Source organism: Cyprinodon variegatus, unplaced genomic scaffold, assembly GCF_000732505.1.
Source record: "Cyprinodon variegatus isolate N-32 unplaced genomic scaffold, C_variegatus-1.0 Scaffold263, whole genome shotgun sequence".
In the NCBI taxonomy this organism is placed as follows: Eukaryota; Metazoa; Chordata; class Actinopteri; order Cyprinodontiformes; family Cyprinodontidae; genus Cyprinodon; species Cyprinodon variegatus.
Window position 1 is genome coordinate 411,184 of NW_015150716.1, and position 22,253 is coordinate 433,436.

Genomic DNA, 22,253 nt, shown 5'->3' on the forward strand with positions numbered 1-22,253 from the left:
CTTAAATAACAACAACCAGGATTTCTGATTCCTTTGATCTAACAAGGTTTTTTTTCCTTCCTGCTTTTCACAAAGACCAATTTGTAGAGCTTGACCAATGGTTGAATTTTTTGACAGATTCCCTCCCCTCAGCTGTAGATCTACCTCCAGAGCTCCAGTATGATGAGTTTATGTCTTTGATTAATGCCCACCTTGTAGTGTATTTTAACAGGGTTACATTTAGGCCATATTGCTTCTATCTACAGACGATGGATCATATCGTCTTAGAACCTTATTCAGCTAAACTTCACTGTAAATTTACCACTAACCTGCCTGAAGAGTCTAGTTTATTTTGATGCTACCTGTTCACTTATGTTTAACATCAACCCTAAACAGAACAGTTAAATTTATGATGAGATGAAATTACACTCAGGCAAACTCTATATAGTAGTTAGTTGTCCTCTAAAGACACTTGAAGGAACTTTTACTTTAGTGTGTCAGAGTAAAGGGGGCTGAAGAGAAATACAGGCCACACTTTTCAGTGTTTTTCTAAAAAAAAAATATATATATTTTTTAATCTTTTTTTTTCCATTTCAGTTCTTCTTTGAGTTAGTCTGTTACGTAAAAAAAATCCCATAAATATTATGAAGTTTTTGTTTTTTTGTCACAAAATGTTTTAAAAAAAATGTAAAAATGTTTTATCTCTGCTTCCTGTATTTGGCTTCGGTTTTACCACATAATGTTTTGGAGGAATGTCTCACATACACTAGTTCATCTTAACACCCTGTCATCAGCAGATGACATTTTAGTTACATCCAACACAAGGAGGTGCATTTATTTTCTTTCTTTTTTTTTGCCAAGATTTTATTTTTTCTGATAGAAAAGGGTAAATTAGATTGTGTCTGTGTTGAAGTATACATTTTTAACTCTTAAGATATATGAAAAAATATATTTTAACCCGAAGCTTGATTGTGTTCCTTCAGGTGGAGTTTGAATGGCTGCGACAGTATTGGTTTCAGGGCCAGCGTTACGCCCGCTTCTGCAGCTGGTGGTCCCGACCGATGGAGCAGCTGGAGAAGGATTGGAAGCTCATGGAGACCATGGTAGGGCGGCTTTAAGACATGCTGCTCATCGTAGCACAGCTTTTAAAAAAAAATTATATATCGGAAAAAGCTTTATCTCCTTGCAGTTTATTAGATATCAAAACAAATACAACCAAAATTAAGACAATATTGCTAAATGATTGGAAAATATTCAGTTGATGAAGTTAAATTGATTGATAATATCTGATAATGAAGGATGTATTTGTACGATCTATTCCTAATTATTTTATAAATTATAACAGGTATTTAAAAAAAATATTTAATTTTTTATTCTTTTAAAAATTTAATCAATGTTTATTTGAACAGCCTACATTCAGGTGAGTCCAAAATGATTAATTTCTCGGGCAGATTTAAGCGGAAAATTCAAGGTATCCTTTCATAAGAAAAAAAGCATTCTTAAAGAATATTTAAAAAAGTGAAAATGAATCTTTTTTTAAAATCATTTATTTTTCTTAATTCTAATTGTATGGAAATAAAACCATATAAAACAATTAAAATCCATTCTTAATAACAAATCAACATTTGACTTTTTTTTTAGCTGATAAACTCCAACTGTAAATGTCATCAGAAAGTCCTTAGAGGAGAAGACACGATTTTAAATTCTTACCCAATAACCTGAAATTAGATGCAATGGGTTTACCTGCAGCATCACAGACATTTTGCACATAAACAAGTATGCACACGTCTAATACTAAGGAAAATATATATAAAACCACTTTAAACCGATAGGATTTTAATGTCAGACTTACTGTTAAGTTAGCATACAGTCATTATGCTGTTAGTTAATCAGACTCACACATAGCCCTGGTTCTGTGCAGCTCATAAACCAACAAGGCCTCCCATATGTCTTTATTTGAAAAGATTTCATTCACATACCTTCAGATGCACATTTTATTGTTATTTTCTATACCTATAAATCAGTTAATGCATTCCATACCCAGACATTAGGAGCAGCAGGGGGCACTCTTGCATCACTGTAGCAGCTGCTTCCTCAGCTAAGAGATCTTCTCTTTGCCTCCCTGCAGTCAGTCCTGCTGTCTCTGGGAGCTCTGGGTCTCTGTCAGTGCTGAGCGCTGAGCAGTAATCACATCTAATGCTGAGGCGGGGATAAAGACAGGGGCTGAAGGGGAGAGCGGTGCCTCTGCTGCTCAGCTCAGGCAGCGGCCCGTCTCTCTCAGGCATCCAGAGATCCTGACAGAGGCTGGGTGACGGGCTTTGAGTGCTCCACCTTTGGCTATAGATGAAGTGTGTGATTCTGACCTGTATTCGGTAAAAGGCCACTGCTAAAGTGAAAAGCTCATATGTCAGTGGTTATTTTTTTTTCTTCTATATTTATTTAAACGTTATTTTTATATTATTCAGTGCAAACGCTCAAATGCAAATAAAATATTCACTTTTTTTTATTGAAAAAACAATATACTTGACAATAAATATCTCTTATTTTTTCCTTTATTATTACCTAAAATAACAGTGTTATTGTAGATTAAAAAGAGTAACTTTTTTTTAGATTAAATAATTTTTAAACAGATTTGTTTTTTTACGATGCGGAAAGATTCGAAAGGAAGCATCTCTTCTGGCGGTAGAAATGGATATTAGACAAAAAAAAAAAAAAAAAAGGGAAAAACGCTGGCATGAGCACAAAGGTAACGATTCTCTATTGTGATGAAAGACAACATTATTGCTTTTGCTAGCAGTATTTACATACATGCATCGACCTCAGATCCGCTGATGAAACAGCACTTCATAAATATGGCTTATAGATTCCTCTTTGGGAGGTTTAGATAGCTGAGGCTTTTCTGCTGTTGGATTAAAACACATTTCCCTAAATTACTTTGGGTTATTTAAATAATGGCCGGCTCTCCTGCAGTCCCCTATATTGGCATATATTTTACATTTTGAAGCCAGCAATTGACAGCGCCGTCTAATTTGGTGAAATACGAGTGACCTAGTGTGAGCAGATGCTGTTTACCATTTATTTATTTACATATTTTGGCTGCTTGCAGAGTAGATTTTAATGCGCCGCAATTTTTATTTATTATATTTCCGTTGGCCGGGGTATTTTAAAATAACAAATACGTGTCTATTTAAATAGGCTTTATAAAATGACGCTGCATTGTTTTATACACCGCGCCGTTGCAATAAAAGAGCCTATTGTTTCATCTTTGCTAAAATAGTAATGCAAACAGCCAGGCTTCCTTGCTTTATTGTCATATTTAGCTGCAGCGATGCGTTGGGCTGTGTACGCGTTTGTTAGTCTGTATGAAGAGTATTGCAATATGGAAAGACCCTTCTCCTGTATGTGGATAGTGTCTCTCCCTCGGGCTCCTCTCTGCTCCTCAGCCTGTTGTCATGCAAATGCTCATCCTCCTATTTGAATGACATCCTGATAAAATACATAAATAAATTTATAAAGAAGCAAAACAAAACGAGTCCACTGTCTTGCTCTCCATTTTTTTTCTTCTTCCCCTGAATAGTCTTTAAGTATATTTCACGTGAGAGCTTAGCTGAGCGATAATGTGTGTAAAGGTAAAGGTAGGTAAAGGTTGTTCTGGGCAGGTGGAAGAAGGGCAGCGACTGAAAGGTTTTTTGTGTTCCCCTGTGATCCAGGGCGCTGGATTCCGTTTCGAACCGTCTGGCTCCGAGCCTCGCTCTCCCTCAGGACTCTTGCTATCATTGCAGTCGTACAATAGTGACATTTCCTTAAACTAGCAACAATGAATGGCTCCTTTGTGAGTCACAATAGGCAGAAGATCTTGGCTTTATGCAGAATATTTTAAATACCGGTGTGGTATTTTTATTTTTTTTATCTTTCTTTTTTTCGCTGTGGTGGAAGAAGCGACGGCGAGACCATGAGCACATTTCTCTCTCTTTTTTTTATTTTTTATTCCTGAGTTGTCCTTTTGTGTGTGTGTGTGTGTGTGTGTGTGTGTGTGTGTTTTTTTGCCCGAGCCATTGATGTTAATGTATGCACTCGGCATGACTTTAATTGATTTAGCAGCTCTGCTTGCGCAGTACAGCCTTTTCCCTAATTTGTCACTTTCCTGACTTCTGTGGCTGCTCATCTCACAACTTCAAAAGCCAGCGCTTGCAAAGAGATTTCAATACACCCCGTCTGCTTTTTCCTTCTTCCTCCTCTCCTCTCTCACTCTTTATTTCTGTTGTTTTCCTCTCTTTCTCTCCTTCCATCTCCCCATATCTTTGCCTTCCTCCCCCCATACACCCCCCTTTGATTTGACAGGAGAACCGGTCTTGTAGATGGAAATCTTTTCAATGCCTATCAAGGAAATTAATCCACTTTCTTTATAAACGGGATCCACACTGTTGGATACATTTGTACACTTCAAGGCGTACTAAACAGGAAGTGATATCAGGGCCACGTTTCCCTCCGCTTCACCCGACCCGACACTCCCCATTTCATGACTTTTTTTTTTTTTTTTGGTCACAAATAAACATGTAAAACATATACTCACAACCCCCCCATGATCTATAATGCAGGCAAGCATTTGCATGCATGCAGCCCCGTGTGTTTGTGCAGGGATTTTACTCAGTGACCATATTAACCCCCGCCAAAGTCCTCCCTCTAATAACAGTCCTCGGAAACAATCCGAGCTGCTGAGGTGAGTTGCGCTCGCAATCATACGCAACCTGGCCCGGCCGCCATCAAGAGCTGATTAGGTTATTGAGCAAACCTGGGGGGGGGGATGAGAGTCTGTAGAGTCAGAGGAGCTAGACAGGAGTGAGATAAGGTTTGTGTGTGAGTCAGGGGGGGAGTGGGTGGTGGGGTGGTCAATGTAAATGTTATTGCTGTGTGAGCTCATTTGATCAAAGTCCTGGAAAGGTTAAGCGAATCCAATCTGGTTTTGTATGGCAGAGTGGAGACACAGGCGCTGGGGAAGAAACCCCCAGGACGGAGAATGGATTATCATATTGGCGCTGGAGTAGCAGGGGCCTCCGACGGACAGTTTACTCTGGCCGTAATGCGTTTAGACAGCAATTGGCCTTAATAACCTTTATTGACTTCAGCGGGTCAGTGCCAAGAATCTAATTATCAAAGTGTATCAATTTCGTTGGAGTTTAGAGTTGCAGCGCTCAAAATAATTATTTTAAGGTCGGACCAGGGCAATTAATCCCCTCTTTCCTTATTTGATGGCTTTGTAAAACATTATAAATGTTATGGTTTCCCGTTGTGCTAAATAATTTTACTAAATGTCTGTTTTTTTTGCTGTGTGTGTTTTTTTGTGTGGAGAGTCCAGGTGTAGAGGAAAAGAGGCCCTTTTCTTAGGGGTTGTTCCTCCTTTTTTCCTCTTTTTATGGCCCGAATGACTCTGTAGATGTTTCCCAGCACTTGTTTTCTCTTTTGCTTCGCACACAGTTTTATTCCCGCTCTAAACGCACACATGCAACCCAGATTAATTATAAGTGTGAACTAAGCAGTAAACTGTTAAGGGATCATTTTTATTGCTCATTATGAAGCCATTTATTATCTCCAACATTAAATCACACTGTGTCTTTGCGCCATATTGTTTTGCGTTTAAAGCCCAGGCTGAATAAATAGGCTTATATGTTTATTATATTTCTTTTCTTCGTGGTTCTCATGCCCTAACGGTGTGTGTGACTGAGCGTGCGGATGTTGATTTATTTGTAACGTCTGTTTGTGTGCGCACAATGTGAGTGCGGGAAGTAAATTGTGCAGCTGCATAGTGGTTTATCCTTCCATGACAGCCAGTAAGTGCTCTTACCTGGATAGTAGTAGTGTTTTTTTCCCCCCTTATCATGGAACATAGACTAGAGGCCCTAATCCACACGTTCATTACTGCAGGGCCTTATTTATCCACTCTTTATTAGCTTGCTTTCTTTGCCCTATTTAGACAGGGCTGAGTGAGAAAGAAATTACTCCAAGATTATTGTTATTCTTCATTTAAAGAGGAAATATATGGCTGATAATACATTTTACATCACGCTACAGCTCATGTTTGGAACCATGAAAAAAAGAAAATGAAAAGAAGCAGGAAGAGACACGGAGAGGCAGAGCAAGCAAAGGGGAGAGAAGAGGGGAGAAAATGTAGCGGCGCGAAAGGTATTTGCAATTCTCTTTGAAGTCCCTATTCAACAGGGTAAGCTGAATTTTTCGGCAATGCCTGATAGTGTTTCTTCGTAAACGCTTAAACCCCTTTAGAGAATTTCCATGGGCAGATATACGCGGTGGCTTGAAGGGAGCGTTTATGTTACCTGGAGCCAGTGCAGCCCTCAGCTTTGTACCTAAAGATGTACACTAGTGTTGAATGGAATCCCGCAGAGGTTTGTCTACGACAGAATCTCGCTGCAACATCGCTGTAAGCCGGAGCGGGGAGAGGTAAAAAAAAAAAAGAAAAAAAGGAAAAACGAGAGCCCTGCACAGCTTTAACCCCGTCACAGTAGTATGGTGAGGTTTGCATGAAAGGACAAAAACACTGGTGTCCATTTTGGAGTTTATAACAGGCATAGCAGGCCGGTTAAAAGTCTCATGGTGTGAAACCATTGAGCAAAACACTCCACCTTTTCAAGGTATCCTAATATTATACAAAAATGTCAAACAAAAATATTAATATAAATTGAGATATAATAGCTGTGCAAATAAAACAGATAAACAGCAAATAGTCCTACAGCTGCTTAAATTAATAAAAAAATATTTTTTAAATATTCATTATATATACTTAAGAAAAAATATACAATAAAAACTTACATTTAATTTTATCATTTCAGATCAATTTTATTCCTTTTGTCAGAGATTTTGTAATTACATTAATTTATTTTTTAATTCTATAGCCTATGTGGTGGCAGAAAATTTGGAATTAAGAAAAAGGCTAATCTATCAATAATTTTTTGATTAAAAACCGTTTATTGGGTCATATGTAGATTTGATATTTTGCTCTTTATAAAATGACTCTGATCCAAAAAGGTTTTTACATTTTACTTTGTTCTAAATGACTGCAAAGTTACACAGGTGTAACAAATGTGCAACTCAGTGAAATCATTTTAAAGCTGCATTACCTTTATAAGAGTAAACAGATGTTCCACGTTTTGCTTAAAAACAGCGACGTGTCACATCTTCACTGCTAAGTGATGGTAAACAGAATAGAAATCTTTATTGTTAACTGGAGTCTGGGAAAAATCACTTTTGACTCATTAAAATTCAAAACTAATTTTGGTCTGCTTTAAGCCAACTGACCTGCAGTGTGCAGCAATAGGTGGAGAAGGGGCATAACTCTGCTTCCTCTTTGTTGCTTTAAAATGTAAGGAACAGTATGATGGCAAATTATTGCATTTTGTCTTTAAACAGAACATTGATACCAGTAACTGACCCGTTTAAAACCAAACCAGGTTTAGGTAAACAGACGGAGGTTTGAGAGAATGACTGCAGATTTTTTTTACAGTATTAGCTTTAACAGTAAAATGAAAGGTATGGTCAGAGGCGCCGTTATCAGAACTGGAGCTGCTTTATTTAAGTTACATTCCCCTCGTAACATCATGTCCCAAGGCTCTGTGCAGGATACGATTTGCATTTTCCTTTGCATGATTAACTCCGACTTGAAACAACTTGTTACCCGCTGCAGGTGAGTGAAACTTCATCATTATTGACTGCTTGTCTGTATGTAGCAACTGCTCAGGAAGTAATGTTTTTTATTCGTAAACTCTACATACTGCCTTTGGATGTCAGCTAAGTAACGTCTTCACTTTATCTTTGCAGTGTTATTGTGAGAAGATTTATTTAAAGGAGTTTTGTTGTCAGAATTGTAACACTGAGAGTTTTTGTTTATTTATTTTTTGTTAATTCCATCCGTGGGCCTTGAAGACAGCTCGTCTTCTTAGAAAACAAATGGGTATTTTACAGAGACTGATCTGCCTTATCCGCTTAGCAGCACCCTCAATCCTTGCTTTGCTTTATTTGCCCACTTTATTTACTTGCTTATTCATTTACTTACCTCTGTATGGATTTAGTTTGATTTCTTCCCACCTACCCGTAGCCACCCTCGCTCTCCTCCTATTCCTCTCCTCATCCTCGGCCTCGATCAGCAAGATAAGCCTTCAGAGGAGGGGGAGATAACATCCTTTAAAGTGGTAAAGAGGACTTATGGGGCAGCCCAGATTAATCACTGCTCCGTTTAATCGCATTCGGTGTGGACGGCGGCATTGGCTGCAGGGCCAAGCTTCTCCCTGAGTCATACCATCAAGAAAAAATAAAAAAAGAGAAAAAAAGAGAGGGAAAGAAAGATGAAGGATGAAGTGTGTGTTTGTTAAAACATGCCTTGATGGGGGAGAAAGTATAAAAAGATGAAAGCGATATTTCCGAACACCTCACAGTAATGCACGCCCCCTCTGTTACCTGAAGAGAGACGCTAATGCTAACCAGCATTTGACATATAATTATGGCTCTACTTTGATCCAGGCGTAATTGTTTACTCCTCTCACAGGCAATCATGTCACTGAAGTTTAGCGAAAGAAGTTGCCACAGACAAAAGGAAACATCATTATTTGTCACTAAAACAGGAAATTATGAGACTTTCCATCTGATGTGGGAAACACATGGCGAGCGCTTTCTGTCTCGTTCGGTGATACTTCCAACAGCTTTTATACCTCTTGAACTTTTTCACGTTTTGTCACATCGCAGCCACAAACTGCAATGAATGTGACAGACAATGCAAAGTACTTCACAATTGTGATCTCAGGGAAAATGATGCATTATTCTTATTAGTAAAAGTGTGGTGCATTCAGCATCATTTACTGTACTCACTTACTTTTTTCCCAGCTTTTATTGTCATTAAATTGTTTTAAGTACAGAGCAACGACATAAACTCTCTGCATTTGAACCGTCCTTTTGGGGAGCAGAGGGCTGCCATTGTGTGGCGCCCGGGGGGGCAATGTGGGGTTAAGGGTTTGAGCTCAGGGACCCAGAGTCTGTGGGAGTGGGCCTCGAACTCAGAACCTCAGGATTCAAAGCACAATGTCCTTACCACTAGGCTGCCACTGCCTTCACTAAAGAAATAGCCGTGTAAAATGTAAACCTCATTATAAATTCAGGTGTTCTGTAAAGTTTGCCGGAGATCATAAGCAAGCAAACAGCTCTCTTTAAATCCAGGGACCACCAGAGATAACTTCGTAAGGTTTAAGTAACGTCCATTTTTTGTTTTTAAAGCTTTGAACAGTTCAAAACACAGAATTTAATTATCTGAAAGCAGAAAGAGAACGCTGATACCCCGAATCCACAGAAGTATGGCCAGCCACAGGTAGCATTAAACATCTGAGATGCCTGTGGTAACTATGGAGGAACTCAACTGGAGAATCTGCCTATTGGATAGCTATCAGCTGATCTTGATTCATTGAAGAATGGTTTGATGGTTTAATTTCTGATATAAAGCTTTAAGAAGCTTTCTGCTGCAGTTTTTCACACACAAGAAAGAGCTCAGATGAGACCAACATGAATCTTTTTGTTCTACACTGAAAATTCAACATGTGGAGAAAAAAACAATGCTGTTACTTCACCATGGCGATGGTCAATTATGTTGAAAAAACCACATTTTGGGACACATGGCGCTCAGTACACGATAGTTCTGGAAGGAAATGTGCAAAAGCCTGAAAAAATAGAGGTTCACCTTCTATCAAGACAATGAACAACATTTATGTAAAGCTTTTTATGTGGTAGAATGGTCCCGCCAAAGTCCAAACCCAGATGCAATGACTCAAGAACTTATTTTATAGCCCGTTTTTAACTTTGGATGTTTTACAATGAACCGTCAAAAAGGTTATTCTCTACAAAGCCGGTGAGACACAAACCCCTAAGTCTTACTACTATAATTGTACCAAAGGCTGGTTTTACACTTAGATATTATAAGATCTTCATCAGTAAGAAAAATCAATAAAATACAGAAATATTACAGCTTAGAGGAAGCAGTCCTTTTTCTTGGTTCAATGCAGAACAACAAACAACCAAAAAACAAAAAAAAAAACCTAACCACCAGCTGAGCTCTGAAAGCCAAGCTGAACACAAACACAGGTCTGCTTCCAATAACTCTGTATGTTCTCTTAAAAAAATCTTTTAATCCATATCTAAATCTTAATCAGCTCCTGTGGTTGGCATTCTTAATGTTGTTTATCTCCAGCTCAGATTCATCTCACATTTATTTGCAGAGCCCCTAATCACAGCTCTGGTCTCACAGGGCTTTATTTCACCCATACAGATGAAACAATAAATGAAACCAATTAATGAAAATGAAAACAACCCACCCCATGTGCAGACCCCCCTCAAAGTGAAAAACTGTTAAAACCTAATTAGGGACCGGAATAGAAGATAGGTGTTAACAAGGTAATCTGGTTTCTGGTATTATTATACTCCAGTGGAATCCAGATCTGAAGATAAAATTTATAAGGAAACAAAAACTAACAGAGAAGGGAGGGTGATGACCATGACCAAGATAACCACTAATCAAATTGGTCAACTGATCCCTAGCCCTTCACATTTTCCAGTTTTCAGCACAAAACAACCCAATATACTGCTTTTGAGTCTATGTTGGTGAGTTGTTTGTGCAGAAACACATTGCATGCATAGTTTCAAGAAAACTAGCTAAAGTCCAGCATAGTTTATTCTCTGTAACCTGCATTTTTTTGTATAACAAAATGTCAGTTCAGTACGGAGTTAAAACACATTCCCTGTCATCCCTGATGGACAAAGCTAAAAGGCTCAGCTTATATTATTCTCTCCTGTTTTGTTAGGCTTCTTATTAGTGATCAATAATTTTCTCTTACTGTGGCCTATAAATCTAGTGTGACTTGGAGACATATTTCTTTTAGCTTTTGACTGCTGAGCAGGATGATCACATGTGTTTTCTTTGCTTGGTGAGCAGAATGGTTGAATAGGTAAATATGGCCCAAACTTACTGTTTAAAGGCCAATTTATGCTTCTGGCACATAGGTTCTGCAACCTTCAAATCTATCTCTGTGCACGACCACACCCCCCGCACAGAGGTTCTGCAACCGTTGTCGCGCACCTAAAAAAAATCCTGACTACGCGTCTGATGGTCGCAAACCCGGGCAGACCTCAAGCGGAAGTGCGCAGACAAAAAGCAGCTGTGATTGGTCCTTGGTATGCCTTTCCGGCTGTCTGTGTGGTCGTCGTTCTCGATTCGGTGCTGGGGCGTGCCATTTTTAAAAACCGAGGAACAACTACAACGGTCAACTACGAGGAAAGGTCAATTAGTCTTTTTGCCAACTCCATTACAGAAGCTGTTCCTCTTTGATGTCTAGCAACTCTAGATCCATCTCCATGACCGTAATATCTTGCATCTTGTTGTTTTGGAAGATAAACACTCCCGCCGGCACCACTGAAGTTATCGCGAGTTCTCCAATAGGCTCCCCCTTGCGCATTTGGCGGGAAACTGCTGTGCGTCATTAGAAATTCCAGACCGACGGTGCAGAAGCATACCAGAAAAACTGGTTCGCGACCAGACCCAAGCGACATTTGATGTTTACAATTGCAGAAATATAGTCTGCACTTTAGTTGTATGAAGGGTAGCAGAGTCTGTATGACAGACAATATCCACCTGTCCTGTCATTACTGTACAATGGGGAACATGAAGCTCGCTAAACTCTTCTGGGACTTTATCTATGAGACTGCAGCTGAAAAAATTCAGTCAACATAACTGCACTTAATAAAAGATGTGGATATGAACAATTGAACTGGATATGGACATAGGCTCAACAGGCCAGTGGCAGATTGAACAGCCTGCTAGGCAGGCTTGGACAGGAGGAAGATGGCAAAACAGAATGGTGGTAGGCTGAAGTAAGCTGATCAGAATCCAGTTAGGGGACGGCAAACACAGGAGTAGGCGAGAGATGCACACAAGCACTGGAACTACCTCATGCAGGCAAAGAAACAATCTGGCACAGCCTGACTGGGAGAAGCAAGCATATAATATGCAAAATAATATACAAAATATCTACTGGGAGGTATAAGGGTGATTTGTATTTGTATTTGCTCACTCTATTTAACAGAGTGGAACGGACCAGAGAGTGTCAAGCAGCCAGCCACTCCAGAAACAGCAAAACAGAGCTGAGCTGCATGACACTTTAATTGGGATAAAGTAGTTTGGTTTGATAAGTCTAAGTTTGAGCTTCGCGTGAATGATTGGAGTAATATAAAAATATTGTTTAGGAAAGGTGAAGATCTGTTGTAACGTGTTCCTCATCCCACAAAATAGAAACTTTGTTCAAGTGTGTAGCACCATAAACTATACGAGGTATCAGAATGTTTGAAATGAATAGTTATTCGACTTAACCAAGATTGTTTGATTCTGAGTAGTCTAATTATTATTATTTTTTTTTTATCCAAGTCCTGTTGGAGAAAATTTGCTTTAACAGAGGTTAAATAATGGAATAATAATATAAAAAAAGATGACTTTGTTCAGGTTAAGAGATAAAATCCTCATCTTCTTATGGTAATATTTTAGACAAGTTGTGGAACTATGAAGCAACCAAAAAAAAAAAAAAAAGATGTGAGACAAGAGGGAAAGCTAGGTTTTATAAAGAATTTGCATAATAGCTTAGTACTTAAAAAAGGGTTTTAAAGTATATGTTACATCAAACAACACTTAAGTGTATTTCAAAATACACAGAAATCTTATGTTTATTTCCATTTTATTTGTTATGCAAAATTTAACTCCTGTCAAACATAAGCCTCCTTGAGTTGTTCAACCAGAACACACCAACAACATCAGTCCCAAACTTGTTCTGTACTTTTCCTGCTGAATTTATAGATTTTTTTTTCAGTGCAAACTGAGTAAAATCCCTGTTAGCTAGATCATCATAATTTTTATTCTATTATACATTTCATAATGCACATTCCTAGTCTCTAACATTCACAGAATAGGAATTTCTTATTGGATAATGGTCCAAAATATAAGAATTAACAGATGAATCCATCATGTCTTTAGACCTAAACCTTATCGGTAAAACAAAGGAGCAACCAGTGATACCATGGCTGAATATCTATAAAGCTGATGCTCAAAGCAGGTTGAGGAAGAATGCTAAAAAGGAGTAAAAGTCCTTGGAGCGCTGATAGCATTTTTTTTTTGTGAGCATATTTTAAATGAGAGCATCAACAGCACAGATCAAACTAAAAATATTTGTTCTCCAGCTAGAATTTAAAATAAATTACAACTTTTTTCTATTCTGACATGCATGTTTTGTAGTCATATGTCCACACTTCTGAATGTCCATCCTGCTTCATAAGGAAAAGCCATTGCTTTTTCTTCTCTGCAAAAAGAGATCTGATGTGTGGTGTTAAATGGGTGAGATGTAGGACAGTGTAATTAACGCCAGTCTTTTAGCGAGCCCCGCCTCACTCAGCTGGGAGTGCCCGATATAGCACTCATTAATTCCTATTTGTGCGTAATGAGAGGGTCATGTTGGATGTAATGAATGACTCTTTTATTTGGGTGAAAGCTGCAGGGCAGCATCCTCTCCTGGCTAACAGTCTCATAAACACCTTTTAGCTGCTCTCATTAGCCTCTCTGAGTGAGAACCAATCATATGCACAGTTAGAACAAAATTATCATGGAAAAAGTACATTGGTTAAACATTTAAGGACAATTTGTATTTCAAGATGCGTGAATTTTCTAATTATAGCATCTGTGGTTTAGATTACAAAATATAAGTGGGGTATTCTAACATTTGCCAGTATTTGTATTTATTGTAGTGCACAACCAAATTAAGACACATGATTGAGAATTAACCATAATAATACACATCAACCTGTTTGTTTCAGAATCAGAAATACTTTAATAATCTCAGAGGGAGATTACAGACTTTTTCAGAATGACAGGTTTTTCTGCCTTCTCAGAAATGTCAGTTGATAATGTGATTGATCTCCACGCCTTTTTGCTGTTTAGTATCGTTTTCAAATAACAGATTGTTTGAAAAATCCATCGGGGCTGTTTCCAAATGCAGATTAAATGCAGCACACTTGCAATAAAAGCTGGCCGCTGAACATCATCCTAATTAACGACTCTTACGAGGAAAGATTAAACTAAAAATACAGCCACTCAGCCAACAAAGACACGCACACAAGTGAAAGCTGAGCATTTGGATATGAGACTGCACTGTAGTGCAGATTTCTGATTTATAAATAATTATGTCCATAAGTAACTCAGTCCAAAGCGTACCATATTCAGCTTTAATTCCTTTTACTTAATTAGATTATATCAGCGTTCTCAAAGATCTTTGAGGAATGTATACGGCTTTGTCTAACAGGCATTATTAAATCTAAAATCTATTAGTGTGTGTGTGGCTTTCATGCCTCACTGTTGTAGACAGTAAGAGTACGTGAGTTCATAATCCAGTTATATTTAACTGCTTAGTGGTGTGTGCCATTGTCTGTTACTTGATAGCCAAGTTCTGTGAAGGGATTTTAAATAATGTATTCCATCTTATCTACACTCAGAAAAACAGCAGATGATGCAGATATGATTTTAGAATAATGTAAAAGAATTTTAACAGATTATAAAGTAGCTAAAATAACCAAGTCTAATGGAGATCCATAAAGGTGTGATACTAGTCAATTTGAGATATTTGACCCTTTTCTCTTCTAGAGATGTGTGATAAAGATCAATTTTGAGAATAAATTAAAAAAAAAGAATGTGAATACCCAACAGAAAGGACACTGTCTTATTTTGGGAGCGGAACTTGACTTTCCCCCTTTATTGGAACCATTGACACCTGCCTTCCTAAAAGAAGGCAGGTGGCAAAATCTATTGGAATATTATTTAAAATAAAAGATTGAATAGATATTTAAGGCCTGCATATTATACATTCCTCTTTGGTTATGCCTTATTTGTCTTATTGTTCAGAAGTATGGGAAAATGGAAATAAAACAATTATTAATAAGTTAGTTAAGTTGCAAAAAAAAGCTATAAGGCTTATTAATAAGGTGGGATACCGTGAACCAACTGATAAACTCTTCATTCAAAGCAACACAAGACATTGTTTATATAAAAATACTGATAATAATGCATAGAGCAGTGAAAAAAAAGTCTTCCTTCTGGTATTCAGAAATGATTTAAGTTGAGAGAGAATAAATATCATTTGCGAGGTTTGTTTATATTTGAATGTGCTAAAGAGAAGAGCCAGATAAAGTCTCGATGTGTTTCAGTTATTGGTGTGAAAATGTGGAATGAATTGAATGATGATTTAAAGTTATGTCCTTTCTTGGTGAATTTTAAAAGGGCTTTAAAATGTAAAATGATAAAATCCTATGTTATGTAGATTTGAATATTTATATACGCAGTAAAGAACCTGGTAGGTTGTAAAGGTTGTAAGTATAAAACAGGGTAGGCAATAATAAGCTTTGCTTCAGCCTATTCCTTTTTTTTGGTAAATTGTTGGTTTTGTTTTGATATTATTGTTTTGTTGTTTGATGTTGGATTATTTGCTAAAAAAATAAAGTGAAAGTGAAGTGAAAATCAACTGTGTTCACCAGACATACAGCTAGTCCATATGTCCAGAAAGCTACGCTGTGTTTTTATGAGTTATTCTCAGTCTATTTGAATCTCTGTACAGTTGTGTAAATTTCCGTCTCTCATGTTCTGGTCAGGATTTTGAGTCCAGCCATAAAGTCCTTCTTTATTCATTGTAGATCTTATTGCTTCTCTTTATGCAGTATCAGCTTTCATCAGGTCGTCCTATGGATATCTTGCATTAACACCACTCCTTCTTTTTATCATCCCTCAGGCACATGATGTACTTAATTTCAAGGTTCAGGTTTGCAGATGTTCCACAGCTTCAACACTTTTTCATCTTTTGTGGAAACTTATTTGTCTTTACCATAGTTGTAACTTACCTTAAATACTATGGGGTGTGTTTTTATATGTTTTATAGCTAATGCACAGGCATCATGGGTTTGATTAAGTACACAGTTTTATGGTTAGAAAACTATATTTCTGAGACCCTAATCTCCTGTTCATATAAGGTCACTCTTTTTTACTGTGCTGCTATAGCTGATTCACATTTGATGTTGGACATGACATTTTAGAAGGCCTGTAAAGTCTAACTACTGCAGCCAGATGCTAAAACTGAAGAATCACTACTTCTCAGAACCCACGCAGTCAATCAAAACTTTGTTAGCTGAGCATTTCTGCCCCTGCAGGCATTTCCCGCTCTTCTAAAACCAGATTCTTCGGCGTGAGCATGTCAAGATGGATGGAAACTCTTTTTATTGGTTTAGCATTTTTGAAGACCTGATGTATGGTGCAGTGTGAGTAACACTGTAACTCTTGGGCTTAGAAAGGCTGGCTTTGGCCCCAGTCAGCAAAAAGCTTTCTACTGGCAGGAGAGTCAGGCACTGATCGCAATCTGCTATTTAGCTAGAATCTAGACTCAGCTTTCATAAACTGAAAAAGAGAAAGGGGAGGGGGTTAAAGCGAGCAGAAGGTGCTTGAGCGTCACGCTCATCGCAAACATCTCTGTCCATCTCTGTCTTTATTGTCCTGAATTAGTCAAAGGGCCTCTCAAAGCTTCTCTTGATGGATGGATTGTGCATTCAAGTTAAGGCCGCTCAGAAGGTTTGGCCCTCTCCTTTTTTCACTTGACTGTGAATTTTATTTAAGAAAAAAAATTATGTGATTTATCCATAGAAACAAATTGACTCCACAGCCATTAGTTACAAAAATAAGGCACAAAAATAAATTAGTAAAAAAGAAAAAAAAAAAGAGACGATCAAACTTTTGATGTGATATTTGTCCGACCTGACAGCAGATTTGCCTTTTCTTCTAACACCAAAAGAAAGCACCACAAAAGCCTGTGAGTTCTGCTTCATTTGACCCTGTGCAAAGCATATGTCCGACCATCCTGCTCGTATTCTGCCTAGAAGATGGACTGCCTTAAGGGTCAAAGACAGCGTCCCTGCCCACTTGAGTGTGTTACAAAGCCTTCAAACAAAATCACTTGTCAGGGGTCTCTCCTTTTCGGGTCCGTCTCTATTTCTCCTCAACCCTTTGTCACTTCAAACAAGTTGCTCTGATGTTTAAGACACATTTTTCTAATGTTTTACACTCCATATAATCTGCTGTGTTTTTCAAAGACCATTTTACTGGTTGACGTAACTGATGGCCCTACGGCCCTACAGAGGTCAACTCAGTAGAAAGGCCTTGGTTTCTGTCACCATGGTGATGGCAAGAACACATCAGCACACTCACAGCTACCTTCTCATAAATGCACATACACACACGCTCACACAATAATAACAGCTACAATGCCTCAGAGTCCATGTCAGATTCTAAAGGGATCTTTTTATAAATAAGCATATAAATGATAATGCCAGTAAGTCTCTGAAAAGAGTATTTTGAGAGTCTGGTACTGATGGTACACAATATAAAGTAATTAAATAAAACCAGAAATATTACTCTAGTTGTTTTGTGGTTTGGCATGGACATTAGAATCAAGGTTTTAAAAATGTTCCATCACATCACTCCCAGCATGTAAAACCCTTTTAATGAATGCCAGAGAAGTTGCAACAGGAAGTGGAGTTTTCTCCTACTGCATGGAGCCTATAGCAACACATCACTGCTCTAACCAACATTTTACCATCAGATTCGTCAGGCTAATAGAAGGTTACTACAGTTCCCTCTCCCTTGCAAGAAAAAAACGCTCTTTTTGAAAAAATCAATGATTAAAATACTGATAAATTAGAGCAGATGACCCTACCAAGACAATCTACTATTTAAACCAGTGAGTATTATCGCGTTAACTCTAAATGAGGCAAAAATATATATCATTATGCAACAACTGCATGAGAAGTACAGCTAAATCTAATGCTCTTTACTCTGCTTTTATTCAATCAGGTGTATATATCAGAATCAAAATAATATTTTATAACCAGTAAGTATCCACTTGCCTGCTCTTGTTCCATACTACCAGGTTGGCAGGCCCGCTAATGCTAATTTGTCTGTTAAGAAGAAAAGCAGCAAACGCTGTGGCTATTTTTTCTAAATTGTAACCACAATATCAGGTTATTTAACATTTATTTTAACCCTGTATTCTTTTTTATTTGAGTTTTCATTCAACTGTCTGACAAATTAAATAAAACAAACACATATTTATAAGTTATTTTAAGTAAATTAGATCATTTATTTGCATCAATATTGATTGATTTTTCTTTATCATCCTTTATAGATAGGTCAGATTGTGTATATCAGGGATTTTAAGAAACATAATTTCACAGATGGTGCAGAGGTCTCAGAAACTCTTGTGTTAAATGAGTATATAGCACTTGATGCAGGCTGCTCTTCTCATAAATTCACCTATGTGAATAGTCTTTGAATGCATCATATGAACCAGTGCCACTTTGTGTCTGAGCCGTCTATAAACACGAGTAGGGCTGAAAAAATTTACCAAATTAATAATTTATAGGATTATTGAAATGATCATCAAATAGTTTTAGTAATCAATTAGTCCTTAACTGGAGTAAAGACTCTAAAACATGGCTTTAGCTGACAATGCAGCCCACTTAGAACAGCAATTATACCAAAATTGTAAAAAAAAAAAAAAAACAAAAAAAAAACCTAGGTAAACAAAAAAAGGAAATCTCTTAGTCCGTCAAAATGCTCTATCCAGAACTCCTCGCGGCAAAAAGTTTTCCCTCGTTTAAATTCTGTATAAAATCTTATTTTACAAATTTTGCTATCTGATATTATTAATTGATTAATTAAAAAAATGTCAGATTAATTATTTTAACTGACTACTTAGTGAGAAAAATTAATAAAAATAGAGAGATTACTAGCAAAATGATCATTAGTTGCAGCCCTAAACACGAGAGCTGAGCTAAAAGTTGTTGTCAGTCAATAAAAAAGATATGAGACTTGATCAGAAATATTTTGGTTCTCTGATGTAGGATTTAATTTAGACGAGTAAATTTTTTTTAATGTAAATCCATGACTTCTCAATCTGCTGGCCCAAAGTGGTCAGCTATCAGATTTTTATAACACAGAGGGAGACTTTTTACTTTTACAATCCTCACATTGTTGGCAGTTGTTTTCAGCAGCGCCCCTAGTGGCTCAAAGTTGAACAGTGTTATTTTAAAGGAAAAGTCTGGTCAGCAAATAATAATCAATGGATGACTATCGGTACCTAAAATGAATACGCTTGCAGTGATTTAATAAGTTTAGCGTTACTCAGTGAGAAAGTAAAAATAATAACTTTTGTCACGATCACTAAGTCTGGGAGCGGCCATTTATGCCCATAGTAACACCTCACTCCTGACACTTCCAGCAGTGACGTCACGGTGCGGTAAGCCTAGCGCAATTCTCCCCGCTTTACAAGCAAAATCAATGGGAACTACTATATAAACCTGCAATTACCAACAATTATTTTAGATTTTGAGAGGACTTCACCATTGAAATTCATGAGAACTGTTGCTAAACAATGCCCACGTGCATGGCTGTTGGATGTTGTAATACATCAGCTAAAAGTGAAAAAAATTTAGTTATTTCACCTTTCCGATTCATGATCCTCCAGTTTGTCTTGGATTGGCAACATGAAGAGGGAGGATTTGCCATTGAACTTCTGGCCAGAGAAAAAATACGTAATATGTTGCCAACATTTCTAAGAAGAATGTTTTCAAGATGACTCACAATGACTGATAATAGCACGTATTGACAAACACCAGATACAGCACTGGGACTTGCTCAACAGCCGATACCGCACCGTGACTTCACAAACAGGTAGGTGGCAGTGTTGTTTGACAAACATGGATGTCTCCATTAAGGCACATTCAAATGAAAATTACTCTTAATTAAAAACACTTATCATTTATTGAACACTATGTAATAAATGTAGCAGAATAAAAAATAAGAATAAAAAATAGGGTATGCAAATAAAAAATTTTTTTATGTGCCATCAAATTTTAGAGAACATTGTTGTGTAACTTCTGTCTTCTTCATTCCTTTTGATAAATCATAAATGGTGCTGCTATAAAATCTGTAATACAATCCTTACTTGGAAGTGTTGACAATCATCCTTCTTTTTGCCTTCAGTCACTCACATGCGCACACTGAACACCTACACACATACATCATCAACCAATCTCTCATATTGGAAGCAGAGCAAACTTAATTTTAGATATTTCTCAATTTAGAACCTTTTTTAATCATGTGACAGCAGCCGGATGGGAGAGAATACACCTACGTTTACAAGCACATCTTTTTTGTGACTGTGGTGTAGGAAAAAGTGTCTTTGGTCAGAATGTACTTCTTTCCCAGTTACTATAGTTATTTCACTGCTGAAAAGTGCAAGGTAACTGTGGTAGAAAGAAGCACAGACACATAAACCACTTGCTGAGAGTGGAAATGGCCTTGACAGGATCACAGCTCCCTTGTTGTTTATATCAGTAAGCACAAGCTATCCATTACCCAGAGCAAGGTGGCTGATGCCTTTTTTTTCCCACTGGCGGTCAAAGTGATATTGGTTTCCTGTATTAAGGGGGAGAGGAAGATACAGGCAGCTGTGAATTTGGTAAACTCTCACTCCCAGGGCCATTGAAATCAGGTGTTGGGGCAGCTGAGCGGAAACAGTGGAAAACGTCCACATTGGCAACATTCTGCTCATTGAGGTCAAGTTATGGAGGAATGTTGCCTGTTGAAATCATCCAAGAATGTTGATTGTTAGAGGACTAAATCAGTAGGTCAGTTCGTAGATAATATTTAAAATAATCTCAATCAAGATGGATTAAATACCTTTTCGTTAAAGTAGATGGTGGTATTCCACCAAAAACATCTGAAAGATGGCTAAAGCTAGATAGATTGTTCCTAGATTGTTTCTCATACATCTGTCACACTATTGACTATCTGCAACATGAAAAATGACCAAGTATATATACAGTACTTTCAAAATCAATCTGGTCCTGTGAAGGAAAACTTTTGGTTGCTTTGTTCAATCCTGAGTTAATTTTGATTTTTCAAATTATTTTGGACCAACGGGTTCCAGTTTATGAGCCACACTCACCCTATTAAATATGTTGGATTTACTTAATTCAGTAGTGGACATTAGATGCACACAGAGCTTTTGCTTGAGCAGCAATCTACAGTGTTGGGTTAATTCAAGATTAACCAGTCCCTTTACATAAATAGAGCTCAATTCAGCTCCAGAGTATTTCATCAAGTAAAACAGAAGAGTCTGGTTTGATTCTGTGACCTCTGGATATCTCATATAGTGTGACCTATCTGCCTAGTTCTTGTTCTTAACTTCTGTGGATTTTCTACATATAATGATACATTGGCTCCTGTGTTGTGTGAAATTGCTTTTCTTTAAAATGTTTCACTGATTTATTTATGCTTTCATATTGTAAGGATAACTTTATTGGCTAGCAGACCAGTTGATAGAACACATTCTTGTTTGGCAAACAGACAACCTATATGAACCCACAGTGTCTGCTGTGTGATCAGGAAACAAATAACTTCAGAGAACTAAATTTCTCACATCAGAAACATTTTGATAAGGTCTTGCACATCTGTTCCTTAACTTTAAAGATCAATCTGTCTCTCAGTTTTTCCAGATAAAACTGCTCATGCCCCTTTTTTAACTTTAGAACACCTGCTTTTGTTTTGATGTTGACAGCTGATATTCACACAGAAATATTATATTCCCTAGGTATATGAAATGATCAAATTAAATCAACAAGATATGGTTAGATGGATCCACGTGTTATGTCTTCAGTCATGGTATCTAAACAATATTATGTTCTATCTGAAATAGAGATATCATTCTTAAGGCATCTCTATAGTTATGCTGCTATAGGCTTGGACTGCTGGAGGACATAGGGACCCCTTTTCATCATTCTGCATTCTATCTCTATTGTCCCATTCTGCAGTATTTTTTAGTTTGACCTCTAACTTTATGCTCCCTGCTTTATCTCATCATATTAGCCTCATCTGGTCTGTTGCTGTTTGGTTGTGATATAATCGCGGGGAGAAATATCAGCTGTGCTGCTGCCATTAAAGGAATAGTACACCCAAAACATGATTAGCCTTCATTTTCTACTCACCCCCATGCTGAACAACACCCTGGAGTACTTTTTTGATATCTCAAATGCATCTGGAGATCTGGGAGGCTTCTTGCTGTCTGCTGACATTCAAATAATGGAGGTCTATGGTG

At 37.5% G+C, this 22,253-nt stretch overlaps 1 protein-coding gene across 1 annotated transcript in view; it reads left to right on the forward strand.

Annotated features, from left to right (window-relative positions):
- The window catches only part of fto (fat mass and obesity associated), a 173,152-nt gene that overhangs the window by 52,640 nt on the left and 98,259 nt on the right, over positions 1 to 22,253 (forward strand). The window contains exon 7 of the mRNA XM_015382694.1: positions 963 to 1,082. Within this exon, the coding sequence (XP_015238180.1) occupies positions 963 to 1,082 (120 nt within the window). The remainder of the gene's footprint in view (positions 1 to 962; positions 1,083 to 22,253) is intronic.